The sequence below is a fragment of the Lynx canadensis genome, chromosome C1 (genome assembly GCF_007474595.2).
Source record: "Lynx canadensis isolate LIC74 chromosome C1, mLynCan4.pri.v2, whole genome shotgun sequence".
NCBI classification, from domain to species: domain Eukaryota; kingdom Metazoa; phylum Chordata; class Mammalia; order Carnivora; family Felidae; genus Lynx; species Lynx canadensis.
In genome coordinates this window covers 19,879,654-19,892,185 of record NC_044310.1, presented here as the reverse complement: position 1 = coordinate 19,892,185, position 12,532 = coordinate 19,879,654, and the positions used below count along the sequence as shown (strand labels likewise).

Sequence of the window (12,532 nt, the reverse complement as noted above, 5' to 3'; positions counted from 1 at the left end):
TTTTAGGAAGCTCTCTGAGGAGATAAGAAATAAACTCAGGACCTAGCTGCAAACCCAGAGGCAGAGGCAAGTAGATATGAATCATAACTGGATTAATGTACCTATATAAACTAAAGGAGTTGGTAGGATATATTCTGTAATACTGTATGTGTGTTAAAGGGAGGTGGCTACCCATGTTTTGACCTGAAGATGGGCTTTGAAATTTGGAAAACCTGTGGAAAGGACAGTGGAACCAAAATAAAATGCACCTGCCACAAAACTCGTCCTTCTCGAGGGTACAGTCAGGGGTTTTTAGTATATTCACAAAGGTGTGCAAATACCAACTATTTGAATCTGGAACATTGCATCACCCCCCCAAAAATTCTGTGCCCAGTAGCAGTCGGACTGAAGAATTTTACCTGTCAAATTCTGGCCAGGAAGAGACGGCAAGAGATGCTAGACCCCACTCTGGGTAGCAATAAGAATGCTTTAGAGAGATTATGTCGTCAACAAAAAGGTCCAAGGCTTTCATGGTCAGAAGCCGGTGCCTAAGCCAGCTCACATCTAGCCATCTGATTTGGTGATATTCCAACCCACAGCATCTGCTTTTGAAATCTGTCAGCACCAACACACTACCTCAGGGTGGCTCATTTCTTTCCCGATATAGGGCATGAGTGGTATAGAGGGGAGAGGCAAAAGTCAGAGGCTGAGAGAAAAGAAGAAAGAAGTACCTTTCCCAGGACCTACTCCATTAAGAGAAAGTCACCAGACCTGCCTGGTAAGAGAAACTGGGTCACTTCCAGAGCCGAGGGAGAGTCATTTGCCCTAGCCCGGAATCTCTGCCTGCTTTGGAACTTTGAAACCCTACACCCTTCCAGGAAAGGAGAGGAGAATACAGGCGATTTAGAAGGCAGCAGGAGTGGTCCTGCCAGCTTCCCCTGTAGAATTAGTATCTCTGATAAAAGCCTTCAATTTCAAGTCCCCTGGTTGCGACCAAATTTGGACTCTGGGGAATCTGATGAGGCTGGACCGAGATCCCATTTTGCCAGGGGAAGCAGTGACCACTTGATGTCAGGACCCTGTCTCGGGTGGACCGGTGAGCATGCAGGTCAGCTTTGGCAGTAAAGGTGCTCCTCAGGACAGGGGCTGATTATTGGCACAGAAATGGATAAATCCTCGACTACTGTTGCTGGAAGGATTCATAATACCTAACGTGTATTAAACATGCACTATGGGCTACTATGTGTGCCCGTATCTTCTCAAGCTTCATAGCAACTCTTAGAGGAAGGTACTATTTTTTAGGGGCACCTGGGTGGCTCAGTCGGTTAAGCCCCCGATTTCTGCTCAGGTCATGATCTCATGGTTTGTGAGTTTCGAGCCCTACGTCGGGCTCGGTAGGGACAGCTCAGAGCCTGGAGCCTGATTCGGATTCTGTGTCTCCCTCTCTCTCTGCCCCTTCCCCACTAGTGCTCTCTCTCTCTCTCTCTCTCTCTCTCAAAAATAAACATTTTTTAAACATGAAAAGAGGAAGGTACTGTTTTTTAACCCCACTTTATAAACGAGGGCACAAACACACCATTGTTCAGGGCCTTGACCGAGAAGGGCTGGGATTCAAACCCAGGCAGTTTTGACATCACAGTTTGTTAGACTTTTGCCCAAGCCCTTTGATACTGAAGGGGAAACTGAGACCCAGGGGATGTATGGCTTTTCCAAAGTCGCACAGCCAGTCATGGACACAATCCAAGCCTGTCGGTTCAGGGCTGCCTGGATGCTGGAGTGTAGTGGGGACGCCTTGGTGGCAGGGCTGCCGACCCTGCCCGCCCGGCCAGGCCCGGGCACCACCGCCCGGTAGAGCAGATGACTCAAAGGGCGGGGACTGCTTTTTCCGCACGGCCCCTCCCCGTCCCGCTGCTCTGAGGTTGCGGAGCTCTCGGGCCGGGCGGGTGGCAACTTGTCTGGGTGAAACCGGCAAAGCGCCGCCCCTGGCCCTTGGCGGGTGGCGGGGGCCCCTCAGTCCCGCTGCGCGTCGCGACGCCGGCGGGGCGGGCCGGGTGGCGGGAAGACGCCCCGCGCGCGTTTCGCCGCTCTCTCCCCCATTGGCCAGTCGGGCCCCAGGGGCGGTACCCTGAGCGGCTCTCCGCCGAGATTGGACGGCAGCGGCCTGGGGCCCGCCTCCAGCCCGGGGCTGCGAAGGCTGGAGCGAGCCAGGCGGCCGCAGGTCGCGGCGTGCTGGAGCCGGGAGCGGAGGCGGCGAACAGGGATGGCCTGGGCGGGCCTCGGCTCCCCGCGGCCCTGCCCACCCAGCTCGCGGCTCCTCCTAGCCCGCCCGTTTCAGGTCGCCCCCTGGTCCGAACACGGGGGCGGGCATTCCCCTCTCCTCGGATGTGGGCTTTTAATGGCGTCATGCCCCTGCCCAGATTGTGCTCCCCTCCTCTCAGACCCGAGCCCCTGATGGGACTGTTCCTCCCTTGCAAATCTAGGGTGCGCACTGCCGCTCACTACAGCCTTTCCTTGCGGCGCTGACTCCCTGCTTTCCTGTCCCCCGCAGGTCTGAGATCTGGAGCCTCCCGCCCTGCGGCCGGCGCCGAGCAGCCTCAGAGCCGCCTTTGCGCTCGCCTGACCCTCCCAGGACCAGACCGGTTTGTTGGGGGCCACCGTGAACACCCGCCCCCCCTCCCCACGATTGGCACCAGCCTCTCACCTGGAATCACTGAGCCAGCCCCTTGAGAGGTCAAGAAGCAAAAGTCAAGGTCTCTGTAAATCAGAAGCCAATCCCTGTCCCACCCTTCCGCCAATAACTGGAAGAGACAGGAGGAGTGTCACAGGGGAACTTTATTGAAACATGGTCACACCCAGCAGACACACTTTCCCGCTCATCCTGGGTCTTGCGCTCTCTCTCGCTCTCTCTCTCTTTCTCTCTCTCTCTCACACACACACACACGCGCACACACACACACACACACACACACACTCATCTCCACACAGTCCAGCTCTCAGCCACAAGGGTGGGACACTCCTCAATTCCTAAGATTCAGAGGCAACAGGGGGCGGGAGAGAGGCGGGGGTGGGGGAAGAGGTGGCCCGGTTGGCGGTGGGAGGGGTGGAGGAGGGGCGCAGAGAGCAGGGGTGGGTGGGCTGACCGCTGGTGAGGAGCATCGACGGCCGCAGGAAGAGGGGTCCCCCTGGCTCCAGCTGGCCTCCGCTCTGCTGGTCCCTCTCTCGGAGCTCTTGTGAGCCGGGGAGCAGAGCATCCGGGGAGAAGAGTCGGGCCTCCCACCCCGTACTAGTCCTCTCTGCCACGGGCGGGGGCGCTGGAGAGGGCAGGGGCGCGGCAGGAAGGGGGCGGGCGCGGCTCAGCTCTGGGGTTCCTCGGGAGCCTCGCCCCCCTCCTCCCCGGCGTTGTCGGCCGTCCACAGCGTCAGGTTGTCTCGCAGCAGCTGCATGATGAGGGTGCTGTCTTTGTAGGAGTCCTCGCTGAGGGTGTGCAGGTCAGCCATGGCCTCGTCGAAGGTGGTCTTGGCCAGCGAGATGGCCTCCTCGGGGCTGTTGGCGATCTCGTAGTGGAAGACTGAAAAGTTCAGCGCCAGGCCCAGGCGGATGGGGTTGGTGGGCGGCATCTCCTTCTTGCTGATGTCCATGGCCTCCTGGTAGGCGGACCGGGCCGAGTCAATGATGCGCTTCTTGTCGTCACCAGTGGCCACCTCAGCCAGGTAGCGATAGTAGTCACCCTTCATTTTCAGGTAGAAGACCCGACTCTCGGCGTCACCGGCCTCCTTGATGAGGTGGGTGTCCAGCAGGCCCAGCACTGTGTCACACACGCCCCGGAGCTCAGTCTCCACCTTCTCCCGGTACTCTCGCACCTCCGGGCCCTTCTCTTCCGAGCTCTCCTCGTTGCCTTTCTGCTCGATACTGGACAGGACCCTCCAGGCAGCCCTCTGGCCGCCCACCACATTCTTGTAGGCCACTGAGAGCAGGTTTCGCTCTTCGCAGGATAGCTCCTCACCCTTTTCCACGGCGCTCTTCATGAAGGCTGCCATGTCCTCGTAGCGTTCGGCCTGCTCTGCCAACTTGGCCTTCTGGATCAGACTGGCTCTCTCCATGGCTCTGGCGACAGACACAGGCGGCGGGCTAACTGGCTGCCTCGAAACCAATGCCGGATTCTGTGCCTCTCCTGCTGTCTGCCTGCCTTTTGGCTGGGTGGCCTGGCCTCGGAGAAGGGTGGGGAGGGACAGAGGGCGGGGCTGGGGCCCGGACCTGCCTCCCGCTTCTCTTCTCTTCTCCCCACACCCTTTCCGGCTCTTCCTTAAAGGTAAAAGGCTAAGATGTGGGGTGAGTCATCAAGGCAGTCAGCAGGAGAAATCCGGCCCCACCTGCACAGACACCTTTCCAGGCTCCAGGCTGCCCCCTCTTGTTCAGGGCTTCGATTTACATGGGTGCCCACAGAGCGGCCCCACTTTCTCAAATCAGATCTTCCTTCCTGGTGTTCTTCCAGGGGCTGAGGGTTCTTCAACCAACGGGCCGCTTCAGCCTGGCTAGAAGCCTGGCTGGGCCAGGCTAGAAGCCTGAGCCTGGCCGCTACCAGCCTTGCTTCAGGAGGAGCTAATTACGTTTAGGTAGGGCTGTGGTTTCCCAAGCACCTTCACGATTGAATTTAATCCCTACCGTGTCTCTGTGAGATGGGCCAGACTGTGACTATTACTCCCACTTTAGAGATGGGAATGCTAAGGCTCAGAGAAGTATGAGATTTGCTCAGGGTCACACAGCTACTAAGTCCCCAGCATCCTACTTCCTTTGGCTTCTCTCGTCGAGGCCTCTGACTTGTGAGCTCCAGGCTGTATTTAGAAGTGAGATCCAGACTTCTTCCAGAGTCGGCCTGAGATGGCGCTATCCCCTGGTCATCACTGCCCCCCAGCGTTCCCGCTGAGTTCCCAGAATGCACAGGTGGCATCTTTCAGGGTGCCACTTAATGAGGTGTTTAACGAGCGGCCCCTGACGCTCCAGCCCAGCCTTTGTAATTAATCACCTGGTAGGTTTGTTGGACACCTTCCCCATCACAGCACAATTTTCCCTTTCAACTTGGTGGCCTGTTGCCACTTGTTTGAGGACCTACCCTCTGGCTCTCCACGCCAGGTCACCTACCCCCTCCAAGCCGCCTGCCATCATGTATCAGTGGGGTTCACACAGGGTGGGGGCCCAGCTCTCCTGACTGACTCAGCCTGCCCTCTGTCAGAGGCTGGGAAGCAGGCCACTTGGGTGCTCAGTCCAATTTGGTTCCCCAGGGGGGGACGCTAGCACCTGGGGAGAGAGGACTGAGAAAAAAGGTGGTGGTGACACATACCATTTTGTTTTAGGGGGTAGAAATCCCCAGCCTGCCTCTCAGAAATGTCCCTGTCCCTTCTGTTTGACTATGGCCCTCCCTCTGACCCCTGGCAGAGGCCTCAGAGATGGGAGACTTCTTTCTGGCCAACCTTCTGTCCCTGTTTGCTGGGATGCTGTTCTCATTCAGCCAGGAGTTTCACCTAAAGGTGTTGGCTGTGCCTGTGAGGGTGGGTTCCTACTTACCTGCCCCACCCCTAGCCAAAGCTCCGATGGGGCTCAGGGGTGGGGCTCCTCTCACTGGGATCCAGCCAGCTTAATCTTTGAGCCAGGACCATTTCATAGGCCTGTTCCTCCCTAGTTCCTCATGGTGCCCGAATACCCACCTTCCCCTCCTGGAGGCAGGCTTAGGCCAGAACTCTGAGGCCCAAAGATGAGATCTGTCTCTTTGGAGAAAAAGTAGGAACATGCCTGGGCTGATGCTACACGTTTTCCAAGGAAGCAGAAGGGATTTTAGGCTTGCCATCCCTAAGACTCGGCTCAGATTGGATCCCCGAGACAGAAAATGATGGAAAGGAAATGCACTAAGATAACTAGTTTAATAGAGCATATCTTTAGGTAGTGGTATTCTGAGTGATTTATTTCCTTTTGATTTCCCTATTCTCTTCAATGATAAATATGTATTATTTTTCTACGAGACACAGAATAGCCTAGTGTCGTTGGAATCAGACTGCCTGGGCTCAATTTTTGGAAGCTGTTAGGACCTTGACCAAGTGACTTTAACCTCTATAAGTCTCCATCTTTGTAAGTGTAAAATGGGGCTTGTTGTGAGGATTAAATGAGTTGATGGAAAGCACTTAATAGAGTGAATGGTAACCATTATTACCATGTGAAAAAAATCCAACCAATCTTATAATCACATACACTCAAAACACTAACATGGAGCTGGGGGTTCTGACACGAGAAAGGGTCTCAAACCAAGCCTCAGCCGAGTGTCCCTGGGGGAGAGAAGACAGGTGAATGGTCAAATGCGCTCCCTCAGCAAGGCCTCCTCCCTCCCCGTCAGACATTCCTCTGGCCTAAGCAGGCCCTAGGCTCTCTAGGACCGTCCTTCCTTCGCACTAGTCATCCAGCCCAGGCTTTCCCAAGTCCTGGGAGGGGGAGGGAGGAAACTAGAGATCCCAGAACACCAGAAACCTGGAAGGCACGGCCTGGCAGGCCCAGGCATTTTGGAGTTGCTCTGTCTCTAGGGAGGCAGCATTCCCTTCCTATCGCTCAAGCCAAGGGACCCGGTGGTGGTTCACACCACAAGCTCCAGCCCTTCGGCCCAGCCAGAAACCCAGAAACGAGAAGACGGAAGAGAAAACTCTTCACTCTTCCCCCTCCCCTGCTGAAGCTTAGGGGTGAATCTGGGAGCCAGGCTGCCTAACACCTCCTGCCCGCTCTGGCCTGTCGATCCTGACTCAGTTCCTGTCTCAGACACCTCCCTTTGCCTCCAGGCCTCCGTTTCCCAAGTCCAGAAGCCCAGGCAGGCAGGAGGCGGCAGGCCCCAGCAGGGCACTGAGTTCCACTGTCAGCCTCCTGAGTCAGCAGGACAGGAGCTGGGGCCTCGGCCCCAGGGGGCATTCCTCATCTTGCCTGCTACCTCCCCATCCTTCCATATAGCATCCAACCTGCCAGCAGGTTCAAGGCTCTGGTCCAGCCCTTAGCTGGTAATCACGGGCTTCGAAGGGTTGTGGCACAGAGAAGGCAGCAACCGGTTGCTGTCCATCTCCACTGAGAACAGAGGACAGGGCTCCAAATGCAGCAGGAGGGACTCTGGTTAGATTCCAGAAGGAACTTCCTACAAAATGTTGTTGAGTCTTGGAATGATCAAGTAACTGGAGGAAGCTATGGTACCTCTCCCGCTGGTTAGTTGTAAGTAAGAGTTCAGTTATCCAGACAAGAGCTCACTCTACTAGTTGCCTTTGGGAGGAAATATTAGATTAGTTTTAAGTGACTCAGCTGTCCTGAGTCCTTTTCTCCTCCAGGCACTGTTGTTTAGAGTATCCCACATCTCCTAGACCAGTCCAGTCTAGGACATAGTGTGGGGTTTGTGGAAGAATGGAATGAGGTCAGGCTGTGGGACTGCATCCCACCTGTTATAAGGTCTCGGACAGGTCCCTTCCTGCCCCTGAGCCTCAGTTTCCCCATCAGTACAGGAAGGCCAGTACAGATCATCTCTGATGGCTATGGGTAACATCTTGTAATTGGGTTTCTCCTTCTGAGATCCCCTCCTCACCAAGCAGCCCTATTCATTCCTTGGGTAGTGCAGAAGGGTCAGGGGTTGGGGCAGAGATGGGGTCCAAATCCTAGATTTGCTGCTTTATCAGCTTCGGGAGAACCTTGGCAACTGCTGTGCCTTCCTTGAGCCTCAGTTCCCTCCTCTGTAAAAAGGCTGACATCACCTCTCTCATAGCTTTAGGTGAGAAAACGGGCCTGGCACTTGGCTAGCCCTTGCTAAATGGCTGCTGTCATTATTTTTTTTTAGCTCTTAGCATACTGTGTGTGCCTCTCAACGCAGGCCAGCTGCTGGGGAGAGGGAAGGCTCCTTGACATGGCTACCCTGGGCTGGGCTCAGTTCAGGGGGTGACAGTCCCCGCTTGGGTTGGGACTTCTCAGAGCTGAGGTCACCTAAGGCTTGGAGGCCTCTGGCACTGAGACCAGTTCTAGAAGGGCAGAGTGAAGAGGACATTGGCCACTCCTCCCGTGTCACTTCTGGCTTCGCTGTGCCTTTTTTAAATCTCCGGAAGGGCACTGACCGACTGGAACAGAACCGGCAGTGGGGGCGAGCCAGATGTTCTGCACACTCATCACAGGCCTCACACCTGGACCCCGAAGGAAAGGTGGCACCAGACAGCCAAGGATATGGCAAGAAGAGGGAAACCTTTATTTGGTTAAAAAAGGTACAGACAGCAAACAAGCAGCCCCCAGCCGTGGGCTCAGCAGACTTCCTAGGCCCGGCCCAGTTTCCATTAGCTCCTCTGAAGAACGCCAGGCTGTGGAGCCAGCCCGGTCCCTCAGTGCCCGGAGCAAAGGGTACAAGCATCCTCCTGGCATCACACCTACTTGGGGTAGTGGGGACGGAGGGGGCCGTGGGAACAGTGTCAAACCGGTTGTGCTTAGAACAGTCACCAAACTTGTTCGGCAGCGTCATCAACCACCAACACCCCAGAGGCTCCCGAAGGAACCTGCTCAGCCCCACTGTGGCTCTGCCTGACTCTGGGAGGGGGCAGGCTGTAAGGCAAGATTCCTGAAGAGTCTCGACACCTTACAAATCTGGGGAAGGGGAAGGGGAAGGGGAGTGGAGACGGGGGTGAGTTTCAGCGTCGTATTGTATCACCGTGCTGACAGCTGTGGTATGGCTTTCTACACTCTGGCGTGGAGTGGGGGTGGGGGCAGAAAGGCCAGCCCCCGCCCCCTGTGGGGGGCTCTGGAGAGCACAAGGGCGGGGTGGGCTTGGGGGCAGACCCTGTAGGCACGGACGGTGGCAGGTGGGCCACAGGTTAGGCAGGTGGAGGTGCCGGGTGCCGGGCTCCCCTCAGGCCGCTCCTGGAGAGGCAGAGAGCAGCAGTCCTCAGGAGGTCCTTAAGCCCCCGCACACACTGGAGATCCCCGCAGGACAGCAAAGAAGGAGAAGAGAGAGGGTTAGCGGACCCAGGAGAAGACAGGAGGCCTGCGGGGGGGTGCCGCCTGCTCTCCCGGCACCTGCCTCTTCCCCGCGGGAGGGCCACGGCTGGGGCAGCAGGCAACGGCGACGCGACGCAGCAGAGACACGGGCAGGGGAAGCTCAGCGGGGACGGAAAGCAGGACACAGGTGTTCGTGACTGAGGGCTCCTGCACACCAGGACACCCCAGAACAGGCCCAAGCACCTTCGAGCAGGTCCGCCGCCCCTCCCCAACCTCACCCTTCACCTCCTGCTCCAGTGGGAGCTGCTTCCTCAGTCCAGAGCAGGGCTGGGCCCTCAGCCCTGCCTTCATGCCCCCGTCCTTCTGCTTGGGGGGGAGGGGGGAGCCCTGGGGGCCCTACCACCGCCAGCACACACACCACACCACACACCAGACAGATGAATGGGCTCCATGGGGTTGGCAAGGCATGCGATGGGGATGAGATGGCGTGTGAGGGGACTAGGCGGTGCTGGCCGACAGGGGAGACACGGTCTTACCAGCTAACCCTCTGCAAAGAGGCCTGTTAGCTCCCCTCAGGCTGTGCAGGAGATGGCAAAATCCTGACAGGTGTCCTCCTGGGGGAGATACCAGAGAGGTGGGCCAGGGTTACGAGTCGTCTGGCTGGGCCCTGCTGCTCAAGGCGGGGCTGGGGGCCAGGGAGGCTCCGGCTCGCAGATTGGAATCTAGGGTCTCGTAAACATTTTCTTAGCTGAGCGGTCACTGGGGGTCAGAGTGAAAAGGCAGCAAGGAAAAAGAACCTGGGGGTCTCCAAATCCCGGAGGCAGGGGAAAGTAGAGGGGACAAAAAGGGGACAGGATGGCCTCTTCTTACATGCCTATGGGGGCCACCTTGCTCAGTCTCCAGCGGACAGACTCGGCCAGGAGAGGAGACCCTTAGCCACATCACTGGCCTTCCTGCCTTCTGTCTCCCCAGGAAAGACCAAGTTTGGCTGAAAGAACAGAGGGCTGCCAGTCGGAGCCTCAGCAAAGAAAGAGCAAACAAAAACCAAACCAAAGCAAATCAACTCTTAAAAACGAAAATTTTATTACAAGCAGGAACAAAGAATACTGGCTTAAATAAAAGGCAGGGGGCTTCCCCTCCTCTAGCCAGCCCCCTCCCCACTTCCCAGTGCCACTGCAGCATGGCCCGGGGTCCTGGCGCTGGGGCGAGGCTGTTTCTCCCAGGGGGGACCCTCTGCAGCTGCCAGTTCTCAGCTGCCTGTGACCCACTAGCTTCTGCAGCAAGGAAGGGCAAGAGGCGAGGACTTCCTAGGTCACTTTCCAAGGGCTTCAGCCCACTTGAAGGGCCAAGGAGGGAGACAGAACAATCTCCTATCTACTTTGACAAGAAACTACAGTTCCCCGCAGAGAAGAGACATCTTTTGACTTTGGGGCCCAGACGTAGGCCAACCTTCACTCGCTTCTCGGCCCACCCTGCTCCTTCCTCCCTTTTCTCTGGATGGAGTCCTCCAGCTGGCAGAGAGTCCCTGTTCTCTGGCCGCTGGCACCAGGTCCCATACTCAGAGCCGGGAGGAGGGTGTGCGGCTTGCAGAGTGGCAGCCGCTCCCCACAGCCATTACCCCATCCACCACGCCCAGCCTCAGCCAGTCTGGGCAGGTCCCAGGCTTCCTGATGTCCGAGGAGGAAGGGAAGATAGGAGGGTGGGGGCTGAGCTGCAGCGGGGAACCCAGAGGTCTCTTGCGATCACTGCACAGGCTCCCTGTTGCCGTGGCTCAGGCCGCTCCTTGCTGCTGCCAGCTGACACCCGAGGGGGATGGCAGGGAGAGGGGCAGCCCAGGGGATGTAGGGAAGCGGGAGCCAGCCGCATTCATACAAGGGCACACGCGAACACACGCACACACACTCACTCACAGCCAGACGTTCTCTTATAAATTTGTAAAACCCAACTTGCTTTCTGCTAATCTTTAACCTGGCACTACACAGATAGCAATGTGGCCGACTGTTTTTTCTTCCACTTAAAAAATGCTACGTAGAAAAGAGGTCTATAAAATTGTGCAAAATACCCAGCATTAATAAACCCGTTTCAAGTATTGCCAGCAAGAGGATAACCCACCAGCCCAAGAACTGACTTGGGAGAGAGGTGGGGAGGCGGGGAGGTCAGACTGGGATCCCTTAGAGAACCCTCCATGGGTAGAGAGCAGGCAAGGCCCCCACTTCCTAGCGTGCTGCCCAGGAATCACGCAGGAGCCGAGGTCTTGGGTGCCTCGCTGGCTGGTTCAGCCTTCTCTGACACAGGCTGTCTCCCACCACCCCCAACTCTGCCCTATCCATCTAGAACCCCAGCTCCATCCTATTGGCCGACGCCATACGAAAAAACACGAACGGAAGAAAGAACAATGGTCATCACAAAAAGAATGAAGGAGCCCACAAACCACAACAGCCCACGGAGGCATCCTCTCCCACAGCCCGCTGTCCAGAGCCGAATGCTCTTAAGTCCCACTTCACCCCCAGGACCCCAGCTGAGCAGAGCCCACCGGCCCCTCCACCTGGGAGGTATCGCACGCAGTCTGCACCCTCATTCACACAGGGCTCGCCCCGGCACAGACAGAGACTCGGCATGGTCCCCTCGTGGCCTCAGGGGCCCTGGCCTCTCTCTCTCCTGTCACTCCTGCCGCTGATCAGCTGCAGGGATCTAGGGCCCAAGGCTGTGGGAACCTGGGTTTGGGGAGCAGAGGGTACAGCCACGGAAGTGCGGGGCAAGCCACGCAGGGTGGGAAATAAATACGGAAAGAGTCTTTGGCGGCTCTGCTTCCCTTGGATGGAATGGGGAGGGTCCCGGCAGGTGTGGAGGGCGGCAGGTGAGTGCGGAGGGGTGGACAAGCCAGCAGGTGGCAAGTACCGAGCCCAGTTCAGGGGTGGCCTCCTACCATGCTGGCGTCAGGCTTGGCTCCGCAGGCTGGCTCATCGCTTCTGATGGGCGAGGGCAACACGGCGTCTGACTGCACAAATCCCCTCCGGTCAATGAGGCTTCCAAAACACAAGGGGGGACATGAGGGCCCTGCCCAACACCAGCAGTCCAGGCCTGGGGCTGGATGGCAGAGTCCATTTTCCAGCCAAGAAAAGACCCAGCTCTAGAAAGCCTCAGAAAGGGGAGCTGATCTCCAGCTGGGGGCTCAAGACCCTTCCCTTTCAGAGCAGGGGAACCAGAAGGGCCCTCTCTGCACCCTGGACACCTGGTTTTGGACCACCTGATTGATGCACTGTGAATTCAAACTGGCCCATTTTTCGTCTGGCTGCCACAAAGCCAGGCTGTGGGTGAGGGGAAAAGCAGGATGGAAGAGCATTTGGAAATAGTGCGATTCCCACTGTGACCTACCCCCACCCCCACTGCAAGGATGACACTCATAGGAGGCAGGAGAAGTCGGGGACAGTGTGGGGAAGGTCTGGGTCCCGCAGTGCCCACTGCAGTGGAGCTCCTGTTCTGGCACTCTGGTGCCCCCTGGTGTGAAGACAAGGGCACTTCCCAGCAGGGCTGAACCCTCAGGGCGCCACCAGGAGGGAGGATGGAG

The 12,532-nt window shown here is 57.3% G+C and overlaps 2 protein-coding genes across 3 annotated transcripts in view; both read right to left on the bottom strand.

Annotated features, from left to right (window-relative positions):
• Window positions 1-2,793: 2,793 nt before the first annotated feature.
• SFN (stratifin) lies at window positions 2,794-5,204 on the bottom strand. The gene has a single exon (XM_030323600.1). It carries the CDS (start codon window positions 4,077-4,079, stop codon window positions 3,333-3,335), a length of 747 nt encoding a protein of 248 aa, XP_030179460.1. The 5' UTR covers window positions 4,080-5,204; the 3' UTR covers window positions 2,794-3,332.
• Window positions 5,205-8,201: 2,997 nt separating this feature from the next.
• ZDHHC18 (zinc finger DHHC-type palmitoyltransferase 18) overlaps window positions 8,202-12,532 on the bottom strand; it is a 29,100-nt gene continuing 24,769 nt past the window's right edge. The window contains exons 8-9 of one of the 2 annotated variants that reach the window (XM_030323597.1): window positions 11,891-11,990; window positions 8,202-8,886 (exon numbers count right to left, since the gene is read on the bottom strand). In XM_030323597.1, the coding sequence (XP_030179457.1) occupies window positions 8,704-8,886; window positions 11,891-11,990 (283 nt within the window). In that variant the 3' untranslated portion in view covers window positions 8,202-8,703. Of the gene's footprint in view, window positions 8,887-10,023; window positions 11,991-12,532 lie in introns of those variants that run through there. The other variant, XM_030323596.1, reaches the window with a different exon arrangement.

Bases quoted from the DNA above. Each gene is read 5' to 3' on its own strand.
- SFN (XM_030323600.1), bottom strand. From the start codon at position 4,079: ATGGAGAGAGCCAGTCTGATCCAGAAGGCCAAGTTGGCAGAGCAGGCC.